At 42.0% G+C, this 26,830-nt stretch overlaps 1 protein-coding gene across 1 annotated transcript; it reads right to left on the bottom strand.

Moving 5' to 3' along the window:
* Positions 1 to 208: 208 nt before the first annotated feature.
* Positions 209 to 26,783, bottom strand: LOC147331941 (protein Niban 1-like). Its single transcript, XM_086288286.1, has 14 exons — positions 26,632 to 26,783; positions 24,280 to 24,410; positions 24,005 to 24,142; positions 23,785 to 23,902; positions 22,455 to 22,616; positions 18,451 to 18,566; positions 17,955 to 18,059; positions 17,029 to 17,191; positions 16,691 to 16,872; positions 15,147 to 15,293; positions 14,932 to 15,042; positions 14,287 to 14,394; positions 14,075 to 14,186; positions 209 to 4,099 (listed from the first exon to the last, which is right to left on the bottom strand). The coding sequence occupies exons 1-14, from the start codon at positions 26,762 to 26,764 to the stop codon at positions 2,835 to 2,837; spliced, it is 2,991 nt and encodes a 996-aa protein (XP_086144412.1). The 5' UTR covers positions 26,765 to 26,783; the 3' UTR covers positions 209 to 2,834.
* Between the last annotated feature and the right edge of the window lie 47 nt (positions 26,784 to 26,830).

Genomic DNA, 26,830 nt, shown 5'->3' with positions numbered 1-26,830 from the left:
TGGACTTCTTTAAGTTGCTTGAAGACGTTTCACCTCTCATCCGAGAAGCTTCTTCAGTTCTAAGGTCAAATGGTGGAGAGTCCCAGATATAAACCTAGTGGGAGTAACCCCCCACAGAGGGACAAAAGGACCCCCTGATGATCCTCTAATCGCCTGAGCCAAGGTGTGAAACTGGGCGTGGGTCCCAATCAGCCAGAGTTTTGGGTCTGTTCATTGTGAAACCTGGGATGGGAGTCAAAGAGGAGGTACTGGTCCGTGTGTGTGGGCTTCCGGTAAACTTCGATGTTGAGTTTGCCGTTCTCTTCAATGTGCACAGCGCAGTCCAGGAACGGCAAACAGTTGTCCTTTGTGTCTTCCCTGGTGAACTTGATGTTTTTATCCACAGCGTTAATGTGCGCAGTGAAGTATTCCACTTCTTGTGTCTTGATTTTGACCCAGGTGTCGTCCAACATATCTGTACCAGTGGCTGGGTACTCTTCCTTTGAAAGAGCCAAGAGCCTTCCTTTCCACTTCCTCCATGTAAAGGTTGGCTACAATAGGTGACACGGGGGAGCCCATGGCACTCCCATCACCCTTTAGAACACAAACTTGGAGTAATTAGGACCCTAATTACTGGGGCGACCGTGGCTCAGGGGGTTGGGAAGCGTATCTGTAACCGGAAGGTCGCCGGTTCGATCCCCGGGCTCTCTGTCCTGATCGTTGTGTCCTTGGGCAAGACACTTCACCTACCGCCTACTGGTAGGGGCCGATGGCGCGATATGGCAGCCTCGCTTCTGTCAGTCTGCCCCAGGGAAGCTGTGGCTACGTAGCTACCTCCACCAGTGTGTGTGAATGCGAGAGTGAATGAATAGTGGCATTGTAAAGCGCTTTGGGTGCCTTGAAAAGCGCTATATAAATCCAATCCATTATTATTATTATTACACCACCGGGCAGAACATGTTCCCTCTAAGCCTGAAGGAAAAAAGAAGGAACACACACATGTAAAGGAAGCACTCAAAACGTGCGGCTATCCTAAATGGGCGTTCTTAAAGTCAGCAAAGAGGCACAGAAAAGAAGACCAGACACCAGCGAGGGAGGATAAGAAGGACAGACGCAACAACATTGTCATCCCCTATGTAGCCGGTGTATCAGAGAAACTCAGGAGAGTTTTCTCCAAGCATGACATCCCAGTGTATTTCAGACCCAGCAACACGCTCAGACAAAAACTGGTTCACCCGAAAGACAAAACGCCAAAACACAAACTTAACAATGTGGTGTATGCTGTACAGTGCAGCGAGGAATGCCCAGACCTCTACATTGGAGAGACCAAACAGCCACTTCACAAGCGCATGGCACAACACAGAAGAGCCACCTCCACAGGACAAGACTCAGCAGTCCATCTGCATCTTAAGGATAAAGGTCACTCTTTCGAGGATGCCAATGTTCACATTTTGGACAGAGAGGACAGAGGGTTTGAAAGAGGAGTGAAAGAAGCCATCTATGTCCACTGTGAGCGACCATCTTTGAACAGAGGCGGGGGTTTACGACACCAACTCTCTGCCATCTATAATCCAGTTTTAAGATCCCTTCCCAGATGCCTTAACGCCCACTCACATCCTGGGCCATCTGACCTCAGGAATTCGCATGATAAGGTGGGGCCAGGTTTCACAATGAACACACCCGAAACTCTGGCTGATTGGGACCCACACCCAGTTTCACACCTTGGCTCAGGCGATTAGAGGATCATCAGGGGGTCCTTTTGTCCCTCTGTGGGGGGTTACTCCCACTAGGTTTATATCTGGGACTCTCCACCATTTGACCTTAGAACTGAAGAAGCTTCTCGGATGAGAGGTGAAACGTCTTCAAGCAACTTAAAGAAGTCCAGACGCTTTTCTTTGCAAGCTCCTTTGACTACGATGACCTGGATGACTGAGAACCTTCACAGACATGACTTTAAATCAAAACTTCAATCTTCATCTTAATCAATCTTGTTTTTTACAGTTCCTGGAGTGGCATGCAGGTAAGCCAACACTTAAAGGAGGCACAACTGTCATATTTGGAATATCAAACTATTCATGAACCAACTTTGCATTTCATTTGAAATTTCGTGTTTCAAATGTGTGTCACCTTGTGTGTTGACACACGAAATTCAAGGTGCTTGAAGACCAGTGTGAAGTTTAGGTAGTCTGTTTTGTGGTTTGCATGTCATCTTGCTAGCATTGGTGGGAGTTGGTCCACTGTGTTTTCTCGAATCTAAGGCCATCGCAGCTGTCCACCAGGAGATTATAGAGCTCTCCATGCTTCAGTCTACTGACAAGCTTTATAGAGATGCAGATTTCCTTTCCAGCAGGGCTTTCCACCTTCTCATAGTGCCAAAACTATTACCAAATGGTTTGCCGGTCATTTTATCATTGTGCTTGATTGACCATCCAACTGAATTGACCATCCAACTGAATATTCATCCTGGTGGTTACATGCCTGCCACAACAGCTTTAGAAAGGTCTCAGAAAGATCTCCGTGCATTAGTTGGAGCTTATTGGTTAAAGAGGACCAAATCAAATGAATTATTAAAGCGACTTTTTAAAAAAAAAAATCACAAGTTTAACATCTTTATTTGGATGATTCAATGCAATTGTTATAGAAAATATAGAATCAAAAAAAGCAACAAAAGAGTTACAATAGAATGACAAACTATTCCATTTTTCAGTTTACTGTTGTATGAAAACACAGCACATTAATTAAATCAGCACAAATTTCTGTCTGGAATAATTAGAAAATGTAAGGCTTATTGAAGTGACTTTTATCTGGTTGGGAATCATTGGTCTGGAACTGCTCTTGCTGTTTTAATGCTTGTTTCAGAGATTGTTGCTACTGTCAGCAACAGGGGAGACTGTTGTTTCTATCTCAATAATCTCAACCACAAGTTCTCTGATGCAAGCCACGCTGTCCGAAAGTAGCTCATTAGCACTCTCTACTGGTGTATCCTCTTCTTTTTTTTCTTCTGTAGAATCTCCTTTCTCTGTGACTGCTTCATCTTCATCCTTTTTATTTTCAATCCTGAGTTCACTGCTTGGCACTTCTTCCTCCATCATCTCTTTATTCTTTTTCTGCTCTGTGTTTAAGGCAGTGGTGGTCTCCACTGGTGATCCAGATGAGCTGTCATCAGCAGGCTCACCTCCTGTTTGGATCTCCATCTGCCCCTCACCTGTTTCTTCCTCTGTTACCTCTTCTTTCTCTCTCTGTTCTTCCCATGCTTGAATTGTCTCACGCCCCTCAATTTCTGCTTCATCTTTGTGTTTCTCCTCTTTTACTCTCTCCACCTCCCAATTGTCTTTAAGTTCTCCTGTCAAATAGACTGCTCTGTCAGTGGTCTGCTGTCCCATCATTGGCATAACAGAAGGTTCTGAGGAACTGCAAGCAATTGCCTCACTTAGTGATCCGAGGCTGATTTGTACTGGACTATCTGCATCAGGTGGGTGTGATGGTAAGGCAGGCTGGTTGGAAGAATCCTCTTCTGATGGCTGATTTGAGACTGAAAGGTCAGGCATAGCAGGTTCACTTTGAACTTGGATCTCTGTTGTCTGAGGTGAGACCAGAGGGGACGACTCCAGAGAGTCTGGGATGGTCGGTCCTTGTTCAGCAGATAACTTGGGTGCATTGACTTCATATGTAACATTTGCATCTGTGTCTGATCTGTTTGCTATTGTTGGCTCTGTTGCTGTAGAAGATGCATCAGTTGTGATCTGAACTTCTATGGTTTCCTTCAGGAACAGGTCCTCTTTGCTGCCAGTTTCATCCAACTGTTGTGTCACGATAATAACTGGAGAAAGAAGCACTGTGCTCTGGTCAGAGACATGTGTCTGGTCACATTCACTATCAGTGTTACCTTCTGTCTTCCTCTGGGGGCAAACATCAACTGTCTGACTTTTTTCTTCCACTGCAGAAATTGTTTCTTGATCATCAGTGGGCATGGCTGAGGAGGACCGTCGGGCATGAACAGATGGGCTGTCTGGTGCAGAGTTTGGAGGCGTCTGTCCCAGCAAACTGTACTGACTAATTGCAAGATCTGAAGTGTCCAACAGGAGATTGTTGCTTTTCTTACTAGCTGCATCCTGGACAGCTGATAATGAGGAAGAGACAAAATCATAATTTATGTTTGGACCAAACAGGAATGTTCCAGTTCATATTCAGTATTTGTCACAGGTTTCATTATAGGACAGAGCACTTCATTCTGTCAGCTGCCTAATGGATGTACAGGTTTTCAGAACCCATTTTTTTTTTTACACGGGAATTTTCTACACGGAGTAGAAAATTCATTATTGTCAGGCTGTCCTAAAAACACCTTGAAAAGCCTTCAGTCAATCCAAAATGCTGCCGCAGGAGTACTGACAAGGGACTACAAATGTAGCGTGGTATAAGCCACCAAGTAACCACTGTGGGCCTCTCTTATGACTAGTACGAACTTTCAGACCAAAAAAAACTCTCACAGGATCGAATCCAGAATAAACAGGACAAGAGGGTCAATATCAGTAAAAGATGTTCAACAATTTATTAACATGACAAGACACCAAAGTTTTGAGAAAAAGAAAAAAAACCTAAAACATCGCTACAACAAAAAAATAGTAGCGGTGCAACCTTGCCAGCAACGAAGCTATCACCTGAGGGTTTGTTCCTCCTTGGCGGTCCCGGGTGCTCGTCACTCTAAAAGAGACAAATCCACCTCAAACATAAAAAGGCCCAACCGAACACTTATAGCATGCACTAAGTGCTAGTTCAGGCAATAGACGGTGGTAATACAAAAGCACTCTTAATAAACCTTAATCACGGCAAATCCACACACAGAGCACCACTAAAAAATCCTCATTCCCCCGAGGTATGAGCCCCACTCAGGGATTGCACGTTGCCCGCTTAGTATTGCACCAACCCAATAAAAATAAACAAAACATGAAATAAAACGACAAAAATAATTAAAAACGGTGACCTGCTAAAACCAACAAAACACAATCATACAGAGAAGGAGGAAAAAAACAGTGACAAGGTCGCATGTGCAGCCTGCCCTCGAGTAGGCAACTGTATTTGCTGCACACCTGATTTGTCTTGGCCTTTTCTTCCACAGAAATCACTACTTGAACCTCATCTATAGAGGTTTAAAACCACAGTTTGCGTCGTAGGCGATTAAACTTCTCGGCTCTTCACCTACTCACGCATCCATTACTCACAGCCGCTTGTCAGTGGGAATCGTCAGCACCTGTTACTACGCCCTCTTTTATGCCCTCCATTGAGTCCCCTGGGTCCTAAAGCCTTCCCCATTACAATTGCCCTCATTTTAAAAGGTCACCGTCCCGGCGACCACTTACTGCCAGGGCCTAAATACATTTTGGGGCAAACCATTATGGACAGGGGAACTTTGTGAATCACCGGTGAGAAAAACAACCGTCGAATTTACTGACCGCGGGAGGTTAAAGGGGTTTGAATGTTTTCCTGCTGTACTTCTTTTAGGCCGCTCCTGAACTCTTCCCGGGTCCTGCTCTGGAACATTCTCCCTATTATCAATCCCACTTTCCCTTGGCTGTTCTGGAACTAGGGTTACAGGGTTCAGGTTGCTCAGGCCTAGACTCCTAGTTTCACCAACAGGCTCTGAAACCGATACCAAGGGTAGCTGATCTCTGGGTGGGTTTGGAGCCATGGCGAGTATAACTCCACCCACCTCACTGTCATCATCTGGTATATCCGATATTGATTGCTGGGGTGACTCAAGTACCAGCCCTGGGTCAGCGAGGGGATGTTGGTCTGGAGCAGGTGCCATAGTACCCAAAGGTATTACTCTCAACTCTGCCCGATTTAAGTTTTTGTCAGGGCCTGAATGATCTCTAGGGCGTATTTTATAAACCCTGCCTTCTTTGTCCATACTCTGCACAACAACATACACCGTAGAATCCCAGGCATCATGGATCTTATGGCGGCCTAAAGGGTGACTTTTCCGATAAACCAAAGTACCTGGGGGGAGAAGGGAAATAACTGTGGGCTGAAAATGTTTATTTCTCCTCTCTGCAGCTTGTTGGAGTTGTTCTCTCGCATGCACATAAACCGAGCTTAAACGTTGTTTATGCTCCTCCACCCACTCCTGCGCAGATCTAGACATTGATTCCGACTGGGAAGCCCCCAGTAGGAAATCAACAGGCAACTGGGGCTTCTGGCCAAACATAAGCTCATACGGTGAAAAACCAGTAGACTGATGTTCTGTGGTATTGTAAGCATACAATACCTGTGGCAAGTATTGCGGCCACTTTCTTTTCTTATCAGTAGGGAGTGTGCGCAACAGATCATGGAGTGTTCTGTTAAATCTCTCGCATTGTCCATTGCCTTCAGGGTGATATGGCGTGGTCCTGCTTTTGTCTATGCCATACAGGTGACACAGACGTTTCAACAAATCTCCCTCAAAGCTCTTTCCTTGATCACTATGGATACGCTTAGGGACCCCATAGATATAAAACCATTTTTCAGTTAACACCCGTGCCACTGTACTTGCCCGTTGATCTACTGTAGGGTATGCTTGAGAGAACTTCGAAAACACGTCAGTGACCACAAGTACATTCTCACGCCCATCACTAGACTTGTCCAAAACACTGAAATCAATGGCAATGACTTCCAGGGGTTTAGCGGCCACCAAACCCCCCCTAAATGTGCGAACCTTTGGTTGTACAGCCTTTGCCAAGACACAACGATCGCACTCCTGACAATATTTCTCAATGTCTCGTGCCATAAAAGGCCAAAAACACCTTTCTCTCACCAGGCTGGTAGTGCGTCCAATGCCTTGATGACCATGATCATCATGTAAACTTCTTAGAACCTCTATTTGCAAGCACTGGGGTAGCAACAGTTGAAGCAAAACTTTGCCATTACCAGGTGTCTGAACTTGACGATACAAGACACCTTCCTTCAACTTGATTCTGGGCCACTGTTGCAACAACTTTTTCACTCCCTTACTTACATTTCCCATTTCCTGTTTAGTAGGCAGCCTCCCACTTTCCCAATACTGTAAGAAAGGGCCAATTACCGGGTCGGCAGCTTGAAGGGATATTAAGTCAGCTTTAGGTCGGGATGGAAATGCACCTATGGCCCTACACGTAGCAGCAACAGCATCTCCCAGCTGCCCCACATCTGTCTGGTCTTGCACATCTGTCTGTGGGATCTTCACCCCTGGAAGCAGGCCAGATGAACTCTGTGGGTGTAGCTGCCGTGACAACGCATCAGCATTGCGGTTGCTGGGACCTGGCCTGTATTTAATCTCAAAATTAAACACAGCTAGCTCTGAGGCCCATCGCTGCTCTACAGCTCCCAATTTAGCAGTCTGCAAATAACTGAGAGGATTGTTATCTGTGAACACGACAAACTTATTTCCCAACAAATACTCCCGAAACTTTTGAGTGACAGCCCATTTTAGAGCCAAAAATTCCAACTTTCTAGAGCTATAATTGGACATATTCCTTTCACTAGGTCGCAGGCCCCGGCTAGCAAAAGCAACTGGCCGTCTCTTCCCTTCTTGCTCCTGGGATAGTACTGCCCCTAACCCTGCCTGACTGGCATCTATCTCAAGGACGAAAGGTTTAGCAAAGTCGGCATAGGCCAATACTGGGGCACTAACCAGCAACCTTTTTAATGTTTGGAATGCATTCTCACATTCCTCACTCCAAAGGTGACCCATTGGCCCATTGGCCCACTGGTACCACTTCTACGTTTCTTCTTGGTACCTCCCAGCTCGCCCACCAGCCGGTGAAGCGGGGCAGCATACTTGACAAACCGCCGGTAATATGAGGCAAATCCCAAAAATGACTGTAGCTCTATACAAGTAGTCGGTCGCGCCCACCCAGCCACTGCACTAATCTTAGAGGGGTCGGTCGCCACCCCAGAAGCCGATATCACATGCCCGAGGTATTGAACCTCTGGCTGGAAAAAGTGACACTTCTCCAGCTTCAACTTTAGATTGTGCTCTTTCAGCCGCGTTAAGACCAAGTCAAGACGCTCCAAATGCTGTTCAAAAGAGGATGAAAACACCACGATATCATCCAGGTACAATAAGAGGGACTGGAAACTTTGGTCCCCAAAAATCCGCTCCATTAGCCGCTGAAAGGTGCTAGGGGCATTACAAAGCCCAAATGGCATTCGATTGAATTCGAACAACCCAAAAGGGGTACAGAAAGCAGTCTTGGCTTTGTCCTTCTCGGCCACTGGTACTTGATTATACCCACTTGCAAGGTCCAATGTAGAGAACCACTGTGCTCCCGTCAGGGCATCTAATGACTCCTCAATACGGGGTAAGGGATAAGCATCTTTCCGTGTCTTGGCATTAAGCAAACGGTAATCAACACACAGCCTAATCTCCCCATTTTTCTTGAAAACCACCACAATTGGGGAAGAATAAGGGCTACTGCTTAAACGCACTACTCCCTGATCCAACAAATCTTTAATATGAGCTTTCACTTGTTCATACTGAGAAGGTGGGAGCCTACAATACCGCTGTCGCACTGGGGCATCGTCCATTAAAGGGATCTCATGTTCCACCAATGTGGTACATCCTAAATCTCCCTCCCCATGACTAAAAACTGAACAATGCTTCTGCAAAAGTGACACTCCTTGTTGGACCTGTTCATTGGACAAAGTAGGCCATGAGAGTTCAGAAACATCAAAGTGCGAATGCGCCTGTACGGTCACTTCGTGCATCGTTATCGGCAGCGTGGAGTCCTCAGACTCTGCGATAACGACAGGGTTCCCAGATGATGGGGGGTCAACCAGATGCAACTCGCCTAGTTGTGTACAAGGCGGTAACCAAACATCCTCAGTTCCCACATTAACCACCGGAATGTCAACCACACCTTGTTCAACAGAAATGAGGGCCGGAGAAACCAAGATGCCCCCCGGCAGGGGATTACCCGTCGCTATAGGCTCCAGGAGCACTGATGGGAAATTTAATATTAGCAGCAGAGGGGCAACTAGTGCGTATCCATTTCAACGACCCAGCAGGGACACAAACAGCTCGACCATAGACTTTTGCTTTACCTAAATACCCGGATGTATTCAAAGCCTCAATGCGCTGACACTTATGAAGTGTCTCTTTCCACGTCTTATTGGCATTTTCAAGGGCAGGGGATTCAAACAGACGAGGGCCGAACTGTTCCAAGAGTAGGTGGTAACAACGGCTAATGATATTCATCCCCAAGAGACCAGGCACACTCTGTGGCTGCTGAACGCTACCATCTCGAGGGTCCTCCACCACTAACACGCCCATTTTTGTCAGGATGCCGCCAAAAACAGTCACATCAAGCTCCATGTAGCCTATATAGGGGATTTTCGACCCATTAGCTGCCCTGAGGCGTAACCATTGGCATTTCTTTAAGTGCCCCACCCCCTGCGGCCTAAAGTGCTTCTCAAAGAAACTCTCTCGAATAGTGGTGACCATGGACCCAGTATCCAAAAGACAGGGAACTATAACACCCCCCATTTCTATTTCCACCACTGGACAATTTCCAATTAAGCGAGAGGGATCTCCCATAACAACTTCAGCTGAGCCTACAAACCCTGTTCCCGATGCCTGGCTCTCTGCACCAGAGGGACCTAGTTTCCCGACAGCTGAGACTCAGGGCCTTGTTCCACAACCTGACTGTGTGCATGTGCGTCAGCATGAGACCCACCACTGTTCTTCGTGGCTAGATGTTTGACCCTACAGAACCTGGCAATGTGACCAGCCCTACCACACCGATGGCAAATTGGCTTTCCATCTGCCTGGAAACGAAAGGGCCCAGTGGTGGGAGAGATCGAGGGGATGTTAGTCTGAGACGGCTGTGAGAAATGGACCGACATCTGCTTCATAAGCGTATCCAATTGAACCTGTTGTTTACGAAGGCACTCTTTTATCTGTAGAATGTCATCATTAGACCCGAGGGTGACTGCATGCATCTCTGCATTAACTCCCTCTACTACCTGGCAATTCGTATCACAGGAATAGGCTCGGGGCCTAGTTTTCCCTCCCTGCCTCCCTACATCAGCCCACTTAAGGGCAATACTGCGTAGGGCAAGAAAGGACAGGTCTGGTGTTTGGAGGACCCGCTGTTTCAGCTCTCTACGCAGCATATCATCATGGACATGTTCAGTAAACTGATCTCTTAACAATATGTCAGAATTTGGAATACCACCTGGTGTCTTACAGCTTACAATGTCCATTAGAGATTTAAGAGCATGAGAGTAATCTCGCAGAGATTCCCCTTCTCGCTGGGTGCGCTGGAAGAACTGTAGCTGGGCAGCTACATATGACTGAGTGCAGCTATAGTTCTCGACCAAAATATCAAAGATCTTGTCAGGAGTGTCTCTGCTGATACTCGAATGAAAACAGACGTCCGATTTGGCACTGCCATCAAGATGGTCCATCACAAACATCACTTGTGCTGCTCTTGACATAGGACGAATCTCCAAGCACCTATGTACTTCTTCCACCCACTGGTCAACCGTTAACAAGTCCACTGACAGTTTACCGGTGAACCTTGGGCATTTACGCTCCCGAGGTGCATAAACGTAACACACATTGGAAGCTTCATTTATTGAATTCATATTTGAGGGCACAGTAGATGGACCTGGCACTGGGTCTGGCACTTGGCCAGTCACAGGAGAACGTTCCTGTAATTGGTCCCTCAACTGTTCATTTGCTGCTTTTAGCTGTTGCAGCTGCTCCAAAAGGGCCTGTACGTCATCCATAAGGTCGGCGACGGAGGTCTATTATCCCCACAGCAGTCCAAGCGTTGGCTTCCCCTCCGTAGAAAATGTCACTGTTTTTTTTTCTTTCCCTCCTCTCCTTTAATATTCTTCCTAAAATAAGCAGGGCCACCGTCAAAATAAAAACCAAACACCGTAACTGATATGACCTAGATTCTGTCGACAACGCCAATTAATGTAGCGTGGTATAAGGCACCAAGTAACCACTGTGGGCCTCTCTTATGACTAGTACGAACTTTCAGACCAAAAAAAACTCTCACAGGATCGAATCCAGAATAAACAGGACAAGAGGGTCAATATCAGTAAAAGATGTTCAACAATTTATTAACATGACAAGACACCAAAGTTTTGAGAAAAAGAAAAAAAAACCTAAAACATCGCTACAACAAAAAAATAGTAGCGGTGCAACCTTGCCAGCAACGAAGCTATCACCTGAGGGTTTGTTCCTCCCTGGCGGTCCCAGGTGCTCGTCACTCTAAAAGAGACAAATCCACCTCAAACATAAAAAGGCCCAACCGAACACTTATAGCATGCACTAAGTGCTAGTTCAGGCAATAGACGGTGGTAATACAAAAGCACTCTTAATAAACCTTAATCACGGCAAATCCACACACAGAGCACCACTAAAAAATCCTCATTCCCCCGAGGTATGAGCCCCACTCAGGGATTGCACGTTGCCCGCTTAGTATTGCACCAACCCAATAAAAATAAACAAAACCCGAAATAAAACAACAAAAATAATTAAAAACGGTGACCTGCTAAAACCAACAAAACACAACCATACAGAGAAGGAGGAAAAAAACAGTGACAAGGTCGCATGTGCAGCCTGCCCTCGAGTAGGCAACTGTATTTGCTGCACACCTGATTTGTCTTGGCCTTTTCTTCCACAGAAATCACTACTTGAACCTCATCTATAGAGGTTTAAAACCACAGTTTGCGTCGTAGGCGATTAAACTTCTCGGCTCTTCACCTACTCACGCATCCATTACTCACAGCCGCTTGTCAGTGGGAATCGTCAGCACCTGTTACTACGCCCTCTTTTATGCCCTCCATTGAGTCCCCTGGGTCCTAAAGCCTTCCCCATTACACAAAGAAAGAGCATATTTTTCTCATCCTGGATTCTGTTCAATGCCTCCCTGTTAAATCCAGAATTGAATTTAAAAACCTTTTTATCACGTAAAAGGTCTTGAAGAACCGGCCCCATCTTATCTTAAAAACCTCATAGTTATCGTATCACACCAACAGAGCACTTTGTTCTCAGACTGCTGGCTTAATTGTGATTCCTAGGGTGTTTAAAAGTAGAATGGGAGGGAGAGCCTTCTTTTGGGCCCCTCTTCTATGGAACCAGCTTCCAGTTTGGATTGGAGAGACAGACACCCTCTTGTAAAGATCAGGCTTAGGTCTAAGCTGCGGGAGGGGGCTTCCCTTGATGCACTGGGGAGAGTGTTTATTCTTCACTAACCTTTTTCTCACTATGTCTTTATACAGGTTTCTGCATTCAAATATTAGTCATAATTAATCTCTGGCTCTCTTCCTGTCTTCCTCCCCACACCCCCACCCGGTCGCAGCAAATGGCTGCTCCTCAATGAGTTTGATTCTGCTGTTTTTCCTTCCCACTGTCACCAAAGCGCTTGTTCATAGGGGGGGTAATATGATTTTTGTTGGGATTCTCTGTATTATTAAGTCTTTACTTTACTTTACTTTACTATACAATATAAAGCACCTTGAGGCAACTGTTGTTGTGATTCAGTGCTATAGAAATAAAACTGAACTAAATTGAATGGAATTAGATATGAAGCACGTTTTTCCAAACCACTCAAATTGTAAGATATATATAAACAATAATAAATACAGAGAAAAACCCAACAATCATATGACCCCCTATGAGCAAGCACTTGGGCGACAGTGGGAAGGTAAACTCCCTTTAAACAGGAAGAAACCTCCGGCAGAACCAGGCTCAGGGAGGGGCGGGGCCATCTGCTGTGATTGGTTGGGGTGAGAGAAGGAAGACAGGATAAAAGACATGCTGTGAAGAGAGCCAGAGATTAATAACAAGTATGACTCAATACAGAGAGGTCTATTAACACATAGTGAGTGAAGAAGAAATATTCAGTGCATCATGGGAATCCCCCAGCAGCCTACATCTATTGCAGCATAACTAAGGGAGGATTCAGGGTCACCTGATTACTGTCTAACTATACGCTTTAGAAAAAGGAAAGTGTGGCAGGCGTGGTTGTGGCACAGCTGGAGGAGAAGCCAACGCACTGGAGCTGCATCGGGTCATCACACCACCCTGCTTAAATACTACTGGGTCCTGAGTGTGGTTCTTGTTGTTGTCGGTATGTTAAGCTGGCTGTGGTGTGAATAGCAACGTGTGAGAGTTAATAAAGGATGCTTAAGAGCATAAAAATGTCACCAGGTCTGCTGTGTCTGCCGTGGTTTGTTACAGAAGGTTTTAAGCCTAATCATACAAGTACGATGTACTACTTTTTTACTATTTTTAAATCCTCTTGGAACCATAAGTAAGTTTGCAGTGCAAGAGCGAAGTACTCTAAAAGGGTGATATGGTCATTAAGATAAGATGGGGCCTTGTATGTGAGGAGCAGGATTTCAAATTTAATTCTGGATTTAACAGGGAGCCAATGAAGCGAAGCCAATATCTGAGAAATCTGCTCTCTCTTTCTAGTCCCTGTCAGGACTCTTGCTGCAGCATTTTGGATCGACTGAAGGCTTTTTAGGGAGTTTTTAGGACATCCTCATAATAATGAATTACAGTAGTCCAACCTAGAAGTAATAAATGCATGAACTAGTTTTTCAGCGTCACTCTGAGACTTGTGGAGATATTGAGCAAATGGAAGAAAGCAGTCCTACATATTTGTTTAATATGTGCATTGAAGGACATATCCTGGTCAACAATGACTCCAAGGTTCCTCACAGCGTTACTGGAGGCCAAGGTAATGCCATCCAGAGCAAGAATCTGATTAGATACCATATTTCTAAGGTTTTCTGGGCTGTGTACAATAACCTCAGTTTCAATTTAGAAGCAGAAAATGAGTGTTCTCTGTGCCTGATGAATGGGCTTGGATGCACTGTCATCCAAGAATAGGTTGAAGATGCTTCATGACAGGGTAAAAGTGACCAAATCCTTACAATTTATAGATTCACAATGATGCTTCTCTCTGAGGTAAAACCATGTAAATAAAATGAGTCCAGGATTTTCGTTTAATTTGTAACCTGTCTCCTTGTAGCCTAGGAGAGAATACCAGAAAAAAGAAGAAACAAAATCTATACCAATGCACAAACAAAGATCAATATCAAGATCAATATTTACCTGTCTCTATCTGCTTGCTGAGAATGGTTTTCAGAACATCATCGTAAATGTTATGAACCAGGATAAAACTGCTGTAGTCAGCGAAAATGTACTGCTCAAACTGTTGCAGCTCCTAGACACAGAAAACCAGACAGTCCATGCTTTGTAGAATATAAAATATCAATAACACACGATAGAGTCAGACAGAGTGAAGTAGCAGCAGGTTGACCTACAGTTTTCCACTTGCTGTCCATCTTCCTGGTGAGAGTAGGCAGAGTGATCTCCAGCAGGGCTTCCTCGTACAGCCTCCTCTGGACTACCCTGCTGTCATAGTCCAGCTGCTACTCACACACACAAGCAAGATTTTTTGTAATACTCACTTTTGAGCAAAGATTGTATTGTATTTGTGGGGCACACTAGAAAACAGGAACAAGTTACTTATCACTGTGACAGGTTAGTTTACTTTGCTGTCTGAATCCGCAATTGAACTTGTAGTGTGTCAATTTGCAACTGACCCACATAAAAACACAAGTTGTCAGTGACACAAATACTTTTTCTTTGTAGATTTCAAATAGTCTCTCAGGGCTTTCCAGGTTTAACAAGCTGCGCACTACACCTGCTACAAAGACATGTTTTTAGGGTTTGGGACCAGAGTCCAGGGTTCCCACTAGAATGCACACATCATTTTGTTTCAGTGTGTAACATTTTAATGGTGTATCTAAGCATATTTATTCCTTATTTTATGAAAATCACATATATTTCATTTATTTGGATTTCTAAAATACACGGTCTATACAGTTCCTTCAGAAATCTTCTGATCACACATGATAGATTTTTTATTAAATAAAAATTTAATTCAAAATAATTAACTTATTTACCTTCAGCACTCTTTCTGTAGCCCTGTTCAGCTTAACAGGAACCTGAGTGGGCTGCAGTCTGGCTGATGACTGGAGGAACTGTTCCAAGGTGTAGACAGCACTGTCCAGCAACTGTAACACACACACAGCAAACACTAAAAAACGGCTCACGTCAATCTTTTCTACTTTTAGGCTCCTTGAGAGGCCATGTCTATACTGAAGATTGTGCTTCATACCAGCTCCATCTCCAGACTTGCATAGTGAACCAGTCTATGAATGCTGCTCAATCCAAATCGCTCTTTTAAGGCTTCGAGTTTCTCTGTCAGGTTCTCCACCTGCTTGTAGCACTGATCTAGACGCATTGATCGTAGACTGGACAAGGCCTAAAAGAAATAGAGCAAATGCTTTCTGTCAGCACTTTTGAAAATTTGGGCAAGCAAAAACTTCAGACATCTTCAACTTCAAACATCTTGTGTTTCTTGATTTCAAATGAGACCCTCTTCAAGATGGCACAAAAGCGGCACAATGGGTGCCTTCCAAAAGTCTAACCTTAATGAAAATGTCCCAGCTGTGTTGAAACTACAATATGAGGAAGATGGAGTACAAAATGCCACACTGTGTTCTGTTTTATGGAGATTATGTAAATGAGAACAGCCTGTGAAAAATATCCCTTCATTACAAAGGCTGGCACTTTAAAGAAGAAGGAACATTTATGGCCAGATTTACTAACATCCATCCATCCATCCATCTTCATCCGCTTTATCTGAGGCCGGGTCGCAGGGGCAGCAGCCTAAGCAAAGAGGCCCAGACCTCCCTCTCCCCAGCCGCCTCCTCCAGCTTATCCGGGGGAATACCAAGGCGTTCCCAGGTCAGCCGAGAGATATAATCTCTCCAGCGTGTCCTGGGTCTGCCCCGGGGCCTCCTCCCGGTGGGACATGCCTGGAACACCTCACCCAGGAGGCGCCCAGGGGGCATCCTTGTCAGATGCCCGAACCACCTCAGCTGGCTCCTTTCGATGTGGAGCCGCAGCTGCTCTACTCTGAGCCCCTCCCGGATGGCCGAACTTCTCACCCTATCTCTAAGGGAGAGGCCAGCCACCCTTCGGAGGAAGCTCATTTCTGCCGCTTGTATCCGGGATCTCGTTCTTTCGGTCACTACCCACAGCTCGTGGCCATAGGTTTACTAACATTTACTAACATCTTGCATGAAATCAAATGCAAAAAAACCCAAAACAAACAAACCATAAAATCATGTCTTATGCCCATTGTGGTTGTGATAGTTGCTACTAGGAGAGTTTACTTTTAGAAGGGGTGATGTTATCAGAATGAATTCGTAATCTGCACTTTGCATGGATGGCTCAAAGTTGCTATTGCTCTTGTTACTGCTAAAACCTCAAACTCTTCACTCAGTCTTCACATTGAGTGTTTAGAGGCTCCTGGTGATATTCAGCTCTGAGCTTAACAAACTGTTGGTAAAAATTGTAAATATATCAAGAGGTTTGGAATGAAATGGAAAATGCAGCTACTGTACAAATAACATTTACATGATCTGCTCCACTTATGTCGACTGTGTTCATAATTGTCAGATAGTCCATTGTAGTAAATTATGGGAGTGTTTTCACCTCCGTTTTCATAAAGGATGGTGCACTGTATCCTATGTTAAAGGAAACGATAAAGGCAGCATTCAAACTTCTTTCTTCAGTATTTGGAGAATTGGAACAGCTCTTATTTTGGCTGCCACACAAATACTTTAGGGTAACTAAAAACAAGTCCTCTCTCACCTTCTTTGTCTCCTGTGTCCCTTCGTTTTTGTGTAAAAAGGCCGAATCCATCTGTGTTTTCAGCGTGCGCTGCATCCCAAGAATACCTCCGCTTATGTTCTCGGTAAGTGCTTCAAGGATGGAGGACATGTAGGGTGCTACAGACTCACTGCACACTTTTTCTGCCTCTTCACATACACATGCTGAAACAGATACAGATTCACAAAATGTGCACAAAAGCTGAACCATGGCTAGACGCTCAGTTTGTAGCTTAATATGGATTTAGCTGAGTTTAGCCATTAAAAACAGTCACTCATTTTCTAGGCATTTTCAGATGAGATTAGTCAAACAATGTGTACCTCTGACTTTTTGCTCCAGGAACAAGTGAGAGGACATTATCTGGTCCAGATTGGATCTGATGAGTGCCTGATTGTCTGATGCTGTCTCACGGCACTCCTTCTTCAGAGCCTCCAGACCTGCAGTCAGCTTTTCCAGCACCAACGTGTGGGTTGCTTGCACTGTCTATACATACAAACAAATTAATACACTGTGCAACAGAGAGATTAAAAACTGATGCTAAAACTGCCACACACAATTTGTTGGAACACGGGGTAAAAGATAATAGTGTTGTAGTTCAAAGATACTTGCTGTCAGATAATTCCCTTAATTCTGATAAGTTAGGTAGCATTCTGAGAAGATCAGATTGGTATGGTATCAGATTATATCATTTCTAAAGAAAGAAAAAGTCTTGAAGTTCACTTTAAAAAATGCTATTTTTTGACCACGTGGGGGCAGCATAACAAGGAACTTTTGCTTAAGATCCCCAGTTGATTACAATAGGGACTTTTGTAATACAAGGTTTATATTTAAATATGCCAATGACACATTACATTATCTTTAGACAGCTATCTAAATGTTTGTTTACATTTTTGAACATTGTTCTAATTTGCATAAATGGCCATGGAGAAAAAGTGTAGTAAAAGAAATACCCCTATGTATTGCTAAATATAAATATATTGTTAAACACATCTTACAAAGCAGCTCATTACCTCATATGTTCGCAAGCTGCTCAGAACTGCTTGATTAGATGATAATTCCTGTGAATGTTGCTTAATGCTTTGATCATCTTTTACCGTACCATTCAGTAGTGTTAGTTAGAATATTGCTAAATGCTACACATACATGCTAAACGAGTGACATAGTACTAAAACAATCCTGAACAGGAACATTTCATAAATAGATAGACTCAGAATTTGCAGAGACTTGGTGTCATATTTTTACTTACTGCGAGCCATTGCCGTATCTTTTCAGTCTTCTTGCCTTTTATCCTGGACTGAAGCTGACTGTGTAACCATGGCAACACTTCCTCCATCACCTGGGAGGCAAGCACCTACATACACAAGCACACTGTTTATGGCTTTGTCTTTACAACACTTTGCATTTAATCATAAATTATTGCTAATCTCTGTCTTTTTTCCACAGTTTGTCTTTTCTGCTGTCTCCCTTCCCTACACTCTAACTGGTTGCAGCACAAGGAGGTTTTCCCTCCTTGTGCCTGGTTCAGGGAGTTTTTCCTTCTAACTGTCACCAAATGCTTGCTCGTAGTGGGACATCTGATTATTGGAGTTTTCTAATTCTTGCATGTTATTGTAGGGTCTTTAGAAAAAAAAGTGCCATGAGATAACTATTAATGTGATTTAGCACTATAAAAATAAACTGAACTAAAGTGAAATGAAGAACACAGACAGGCTTAAAGTTTTAATGTGTGTGTGTGTACAAACTTGTTCCTCAGTGCCCAGCAGCATTTCCCAGGATTCATAGCATCCTTTGTCTTGTCGGTAGAGTCGGAGGGCTCGTGCATATGCTTGATTCTCATATGATGAATTACACCACGGGTCTGCAGGAAGTAGGGATTTTGTTATTATTCTGAAAGAATCTGGTGGCATGCTCATCCTGTCCCTTTATTTTTGAAAGTTGAAATCAGTATCCCATTCTTATTAGAACACCCGTGGCTTAAAATGATCTACAAGTGTGGTAAGTATTAAAATACTTAATTCTTAGTATTTTGTCATTAGTCATTTTAGTTTGGTAGAAATTGTGCTGATCCTGTATCCTCGGTGGATCCCTGACATCAATATTCCATTCTCATTACAACACATCTGACCATTTTCACATCTCTAATTTTTTTGTTCTTTTTTTCTTTTTTTTCTTTTGCTAATTCACTAAAAAACATGTCTTGTAGTGTAGTTTCCCTTGAGCTGTTTCAGATTTTTTTTTCTGCAGAAGTTTAAGGAACAGAAAGTCATGAATCATATCCTGCTAAAAATTAAAAATAAATAAATTTAAAAAAAAAAACAGCATGCGGCCATTTCCTATTTGACTTTTGGTCAGCCTCAAAGCGATTCTGGTAAACCATCAGATATTTCAGGAGAGGAAGAGACATTTTACACATGGGATGCTGCTGACATCGACTGAAGATATAGTTTTGATTAGATAGCATAGATTTTACTTAAAAACATATAGACAACATCTTATCTCAAAGTATAGTCTTCACATACTTTATACAATATCCATTCTCTGTTGATTGATCTGCTAATTATATTGACAGTATTCACTAAATGTGTCTCTAGGGATTCGCTTAGATTAGCTCATAGCAGACTCTCTAGCAGCATGGTCTTTTCACCTGTTCCTCCTGCACTTTCCTGCTCATTGTGTCAGATGTTTACTTACTCCTTGGCCTACTTTAGTAACAATGATACTTGTAATTAAATGCCTATTTGCAGCTCTGGAGGCCAGGATCACTGAATTGGAGACCCCGTTTAGCCCCCTGTTTGAAAACCCTGACTGTCTGAGTCTGAGTGGTGTTCAAAAACTCTTCCACTCCAACTTGTTAATTAACCAAACACCCAGACAGAGTTTTAATTAATTTGAAAGCCTGGTTCTTAGCCTTAGCTGGAAATAGCAAAAAACAGTTTTACTTGTTGTTATCTGTCATCCACCTGGGCCTTACTAAGTTTCTGAACGATTTCTCAGACTTTTTATCTAAATTATGTGCTCAGCTCAGATAAAATAATTGTTGTGGGTGATTTTAACATCCATGTAGATACTAAAAATTACAGCGTCAATTGGCTTCTTTTAAAATATAAAACAACCCACCCACCACTTTAATGACATTCTAGATCTTGTTCTGACATATGGCATAGAAACTGAACATTTAACAGTTTGTTCCGAAAACCCTGTCTGGCTCTTTTCCACAGCTTGTCTTTGTCCTGTCTTCCCCTCTACACCCCCAGCCAGCCACCGCTCTCCGAGTCTGGTTCCGCTGGAGGTTTCTTTCTGTTCCAAGAGTTTTTTCTTCCCACTGTTGCTGAAGCACTTGCTCATTAGGGATTGTATGATTCTTGTTGGGTTTTTCTGTTGTGATTTGGAACTATATAGATTGAATTGAATTGAATTGAATTGAATTGAATTGAATTGAATTGAATTGAATTGAATATGATGCATGTTTTTTTTATACTCCTCAACCCACTGAGTGATTTTTTGCACCTATTGTTGTGATTTGTTTAAATTGAAATCAAATTAAATCTAATTGAATTGAAGACAGAGGTGAGCATAAAAGCAAAGCCATCAATCCTACGCTCCAGCCTTCACCTATGGTCACGAGCTCTGGATAGTGACTGAAAGAATGAGGTTAAATATACAAGTGGCAGAAATGAGTTTTCTTCAATGAGTGGAAGACTCGACCAGGGACTTGAAGTAGAGCCACTGCTCGTCCACATCAGAAAGAGCCATTTGAGGTGGTTCGAGCATGTGACTAGAATGCCTCCCGGACACCTCCTAGGTGAGGTATTCCGGAAATGTCCTACCGCAAGGAGGTAGACCCAAGGACTCGCTCAGTTGGTTTGGATGGATGGATGGATGGATAGAAATAGTTCTGTGTTTCAAATGATAGGTAGTCCCATCACTACCTATCACCCCTGAATTTGCTCTGACTAACATACCAAGTCTGCATCTGTGTCATTGCTAAATTCACAAAACAGTGTGCATTTTTTCTCACTGCAGCTACTGACAGGTTTCCTAATTTTAGAAAAGACTATGTAAAACCTAGTTTGTATGCACAAACACTAAAAATAATAGCTATCCAAACAATCTTCAATAATGATTGCAAAATTTCTTTCTAAAGTCCAATATTTAGACATCTGTAAATACCCTCCACATGATACTTTTAAACTCTCTTAATTTAATTTGCAAACCTGGCCAAAAATATTCTCCATTCCTTTAAAAGCCTTATCCTAGCTACCATGATGTGAAGGGCAGGGTAAAAACTGGACAGACTATTGTTTAATATTGTTACCATACCAATTTAAATTAAGTCTTCTAATTCTGCCAAGATGAGTGGTCAAATATCCAACCACAATTTGCCAGAAGCCTGTCAACAACTACTTGTTCAAGTTGTGTTTTATTTATAAGGATATGAGTGCATATATGTGTGTTTCAGCCTGTATGATCCTGTGTGGATTAGAGAAAATACAAATTCGTAACTCAAATGAAAAAAAAAAAAATTAAAACCCCCTAAATTAACAAGATATTCATGCCTATTCATGGCATTCATGAGTTTATGTAAACATCTGACCACAACTGGCAGATTGCAATAATCTAAAATTAACATTATGTGTTATATATCATACAAGTGTACAGTGGGGGCAGAAGTACTTCAGGTAGGCTAGCTTTTTTTTTTGAAGGGACACCAGAACATCATCAAATGTTTAAAAAAGTCAAAGACTTAAAATTCCAAGGAAGTGTTTAAATGAAGAGATATGGTTATTGGAAGAAGAGGTTGATATATCACTTTGAGATGAATAAAATCAACATCACTGTAAGTGCTGTGGCTTTACACATCTAAAGTGAAATAGACAGTGGCGGCCATCTGTGTGCTATTTCCTGCTGAGGATATCTTTGTGCAGATATGATGTGCTGTGTTTTTGCAACCTTATTGCTTAAAGTTGAAGGGGTTTGTTTTTTGGTTTGTATCCTAGCTAACCACACAGGAAGTCAGCAGCATTAATATTTATATCTGTCACCCGGGCAACTGTCACAACATGAATGACAAACTAAAGACGAGCCAACCAGAAGCAGGACTCTGCTACAACAATTTGAAATATTTTACACTCACATCTGATATTAGACAACTGTAAAAAGTATTTGGATTTAATCAACAGCATGTAGCGCTGCACACCATGACAAAATATTGAAAATCCTTTTGAGCTCTTAGCTCAAAAATATTAGCAAGGACTACCAGCTTAGGAGAGAGTTAGAAAAATTCAGAGCTACTGAGCAAGAAATGGACCCAAACTTGTTGTTGACCTTGTAGTAGTTAGAATGATGCATACTTTGTAAAACTGTTTTCATTTGATATGAAAACACATAATTCTGAACTAGGACATCCTCAGAAATTAGAAGTCATGCACATAGACAAATTGCACTTGGTCATACCAACATATAAAGACCTTTTAAAGACCTTTGGGGAGAAAAAGTGAGGTAACTGATGGGTCTGGTCATTTTTTTTAAAAAAAATTGGATATTTCAAATAATTTGAAAGCGAGCGATTCATCTTTTAAAATTATCTACACGTGTGATGGCTTTGACTGCTTAGGGAATTTCTTAGCTTGCAGTGATTGTGCAAGCAGGCATTTGACATTGTTTTGTCTTTATTTTGTGTTATTACCCTGCACATCTGAAGCAAGGCTAAGTGGGCCACGGCAAAAGCATACATATGAGTGTTTACCAAGGTTGCGATGTCTAATACAGGTCTTCAGGCCAGACAGGAAGTGATCTCGCTCCTCCTCTTGTTGAAACAGGAAGCAGGTGTGGCCTGTGTAAGCCAAGTGGAGATGCACAGCAAATGCATCTGGATTAACGACTGCAGAAGAAGAGTCCTCCTTTCCTCCTGGAAACACAAATAAAACAAAATTACTGATGTGGGTTTGACTGTATTCTCTATTAATTTGTGTCCAACAAAGAAGCTTTTGTTTATGTTACACTCATAAGCCTCTGACTGTTTAGTAAATTATCTATCATGTAATTAAGTGACTAAAATCGAATCTATCAGATACTGGACATCTTCAAAGATACTGGTGACCTTTTTTACTTAATAATGATGAATCATGGTATTTGATTTGACAGATTGTTATGAAATCAAATTCCAACCCAGCCTGAACATGTGAATTTGAGGTTCATTAGAGATTCTGTTGAGCTTGATCATCTTTAGCAACTTTCCACATTTTCTTCTATTCTGATCAAATTGTCCTGTTATGTGAGAGGAGTAGTACACACTCTTCTATAAAATCTTGTGTTTGACACTTAAACGGGTCAACACAATCTGATTTTTCAGACACCTCATTATTGTAAATTTCATTTACAATATTATAACCCTTTTTTTATTTAAATGTTCTTAAAAAAACACAAAAAAACCAAGGACATTTACAAGTGGTTTCGAACAGTTGATAGATAGCGTGTATCACTGTATAATCTTACTTTCCTCGATGTTTCCTGTTTCCATTTTCAAAATATCTCTCTCCCTCTAGAAGAATTTAGTACAATCTAGGCTCTAATACAAATGACGGACTGCACTGGTGGATCCTTTATGAAAGGAAAGAAGAAAATGCTATACCATAAGTCAATGTGGCACAGTGTTAGACATTCACAAACACAAGCAGTCAGCATCACTGATTGGTAATCATCCTAATGGCTGCGGTGTTTTCCGCCTTTTATCACAGCTTGCTAAACTTCAAATATGTTTTGAACGGTCAGGAATTTGTTAAATCCAGCGGAAAACCTTGAAGGTTACACTTCTTTATTAAAACCTGCTTGTTATCAAGTTGTTGCCTTGTGTGAGGTGTTCTACATATATAAATAATTATCTGTACTAAAATGATTAAGTTTGTAGTGTTACTCAGTTTGCTGTACTCATACCCTCATCATGGAGCATTTCCCTACTGACAGTCGTTTCATTTTCATTAACTGACTTCAGAGATGCTGAGTTAAAGCAGATCATATCTTCATTGGGAAGACAAACTATGAGTAGTATCAGTCATGCTGTTGCACATCTAAAATACCATTCAGTATTCCGGCACAGGTTTTCTCAAGGTGAGCTCTTGATTCGTCATCTTTGGTGAAAACAATTGCCCCCGTCAGCTGGAGGACCATCTTAGCCACACATCCACGGTTGAAAGTCTAAAAATTGGAATCACAGATAGCAATGTTCATCACAGGATGCAAATCATTTAGACTGCAAATTTCACGTGCTGTGTGTGAGCGTATTAATCTGTGTGTTACCTCCATGCTATCATGTATCTCTGCTTTGTAGTCTCTTCGCAGAATTATGTATCTCTCTCTGCATTTCTTTAGCTGCTCATCCCAGTTGGAGAACTTAATGCTCCCTTCATACAGCACCTCCTCAGGAGCATACTGAGGCTGTACAGTGCACAAACACACAAGCACACACTGGTTAAACTTTAACATAATTAGAAATTTAGACCAATTTTCCAGCTGCATCAACATGCATAAATATATATGTAGTCGAATTGAGTTTGAAAAGATTTAACTCTTACCCTCCGTGTAAGCAATAACCCCCTCCCCTCTCTCTTAGGCTCCACCTCCTGGTGTAAGTGTCCAAGGTAGGCTACAGAGTACTGCTGACGGTAAAAGTCACTGAAGCTCTGGAATGTACCATCAACCAGTCCTGGATGCATACAGAAACACAGCTTGTTGTTGGGATTATTATAATGTTTGATGTTACTCAAACTTGTTTAGAACAATTTTTTTCATAATGACACATATTTACATGTGTATTCTTTTATAACAGTAATCAGCATAGTTTTCCTCTCTGTGTGCATTGTTACACAGATATTAAAAACTCCATGATATTAAAAACTAATTTCAAAACGAGTGTTTGAACTTATACATACCCTTCACTGAAGGAAACCATTGCAAGTGCAGAGTAACTGGGAATGGTAAATTTAGTTTTAAGGATGGAAATGTACATATTAAAGCTGCACTTGTCAATATTTTTATACTGACAAATGTTTAAATTGCTAGGCCAATGTCTTTCATAGCCTGCTTCAGATATGGGCTACATAACTTAGCTAGCTTGTTCAGCATGTTAAAGTCTGTCTGACATTCAGGCATGGACCAAATGTAAGTGTTATTTTAAATTTCATTAAGAGTTAGCGAGACACCACACTGTTATATACATATTGTTGAAAATAATCCTGATGTTATTGAGCTGAGCATAAAATGCACAAGATACATGTGGAATTATAATGTTGTGCATGCTCGTTTATTAATATAACTACGTGAGTTAAAGGGTCACAGGTGAGAATGTCATTGTAGTTAGATAGCACTTAAAGGCATAGAACACAGCACTGCATGAATGGCTGTAAATGGTTACAAGGCGATTCACCATTCAAATCCAGCCCAGCAAGTCTCTCATTGTGACTTTTATGGGAAAGCAGTGTGACCACTAAGACATCAGGCTGACATAACTCCAATATCTCTGTCAGCTCACTGTTTTGATAGTCATCCCTAACCTTTTTTTAATGTTTTGAGCAAAAAACTTACAACCGTAAGGTAAGGTATAGAAATTGCCCTAGCACTGGACTCCAGGGAGATTTTTTTTAAATTTAACGCAGTTAACAAAACACTTAAAGCTGCACAATAATATTCAATATTTAGTATTTACTGTTATATACTCATAGATTATCGATCTATCTACCTATATATATATATATATAATACCAATGGCCGTATTGGTCCATGGTCCACTTGGTATAGTAAATCCGTTGGGCATCTTTCTTGGCCTTCAGACAATAATTCTGATGGCAAAAGAACCAAACGGGACAGGCGGCGGGAAAAAAAAAACAGTAATAAATGGTAAGTAAAAAGTAATCTTGGAGAGGTAAAACAAGACAGGCATATTTGAAGAAATAATGTACATGTCTGAAAAGGGTGAGAGGATATATCAACTACCTCACACATATACAAAGGCCAAATATAAACAATACCACAGTGTGCAGGTGTGAAGTAATTTGTCATGTGGCCGAATTTAACAAAAGTCCTGCTTGTGTACGCTGGTGTGTAAGTGGGTTTTGACTGTGGTTCCGGGTTTTTAATCCGGTGTCTTCAGTGTAGATTGATCATAATCATTTGTTTACAGTATGAGACCACTATCCAGCCTGACTTTCATCTTACATACTGACACACATAGATAGACAGAGATCTGACAACCCATAATAATATAATAGTTGGAAATAGCTGTAATTACATTTGAGTTTGCAAGGGAGATTAGTGACAGGATGTGACTGTGCTGATAACATGTATAGGAATGTACACATGGAGAAATAAGCAAAAACATTTACAGAGCACATCAGTTTTGTTACTTTTTTCTATTAAAGTTAAAATATTCATTAAAATAGATATAATTTAATTAGACTTTAAAGCATAATGTCCTTTGCTTGGTTACTGTCACACTCTTAGCTTGGTGGTCAAGGCTGGTACCCAGCCCAAAATAACCGCAATTTCCCCAGTCAACCCATTATTCCGGGGACCCTTGTAACACACCGCACCTCTAACCAGGTTTCCTGTCAGCCTTTTGCTAAAAGTTAGCAACTAGAAGACTAATAAAAATATATTTATGCTGTCTAAAAGCAATCGAACAAAAGTAGCAGTTTGGTTTATTTTTAAATTTACTACTACATTGATACAGCTGCAATAACCACATCTATTGCTTTTATTACTGCTACTACTTTGACTACTACAAAGCCAAAGTAGCTGCTATCATTGTGCCCATACATTTATAGGTTCTGTTTCACTTTTACTCTCTCCCTTCTATTTCTTAGGATTAGAAAACTGACATTCAAGTTTTTCTGAGCTGCTCTGAAAAAGAAAAGTGATTTCTTAGTTACCTTTGATGTAGCTGATTTTGGCCTCATCCAGCAAGCCAGAGGAAGATGCTCCCATGATGTCTACTTTCTTTCTTTTGAAGGTTGTTAAGAACAGGTGACTGGGGTTATTTAAGGATCTGCGCACAACACACATAGGAAACACATGTCAACTGAATGAGCTGCTCTGATGTGTCAAGAGGCTTTTGCTCAACTCATTTCC

This window comes from Aulonocara sp. 'chitande type north' Nkhata Bay, linkage group LG4 (genome assembly GCF_057382095.1).
Source record: "Aulonocara sp. 'chitande type north' Nkhata Bay isolate Kocher_YH1m ecotype deep benthic linkage group LG4, A_spYH_male_GT1.1, whole genome shotgun sequence".
Classification (NCBI taxonomy): domain Eukaryota; kingdom Metazoa; phylum Chordata; class Actinopteri; order Cichliformes; family Cichlidae; genus Aulonocara; species Aulonocara sp. 'chitande type north' Nkhata Bay.
Note: the sequence above shows the minus strand (reverse complement) of the source record. Positions and strands in the feature narration are given on the sequence as shown.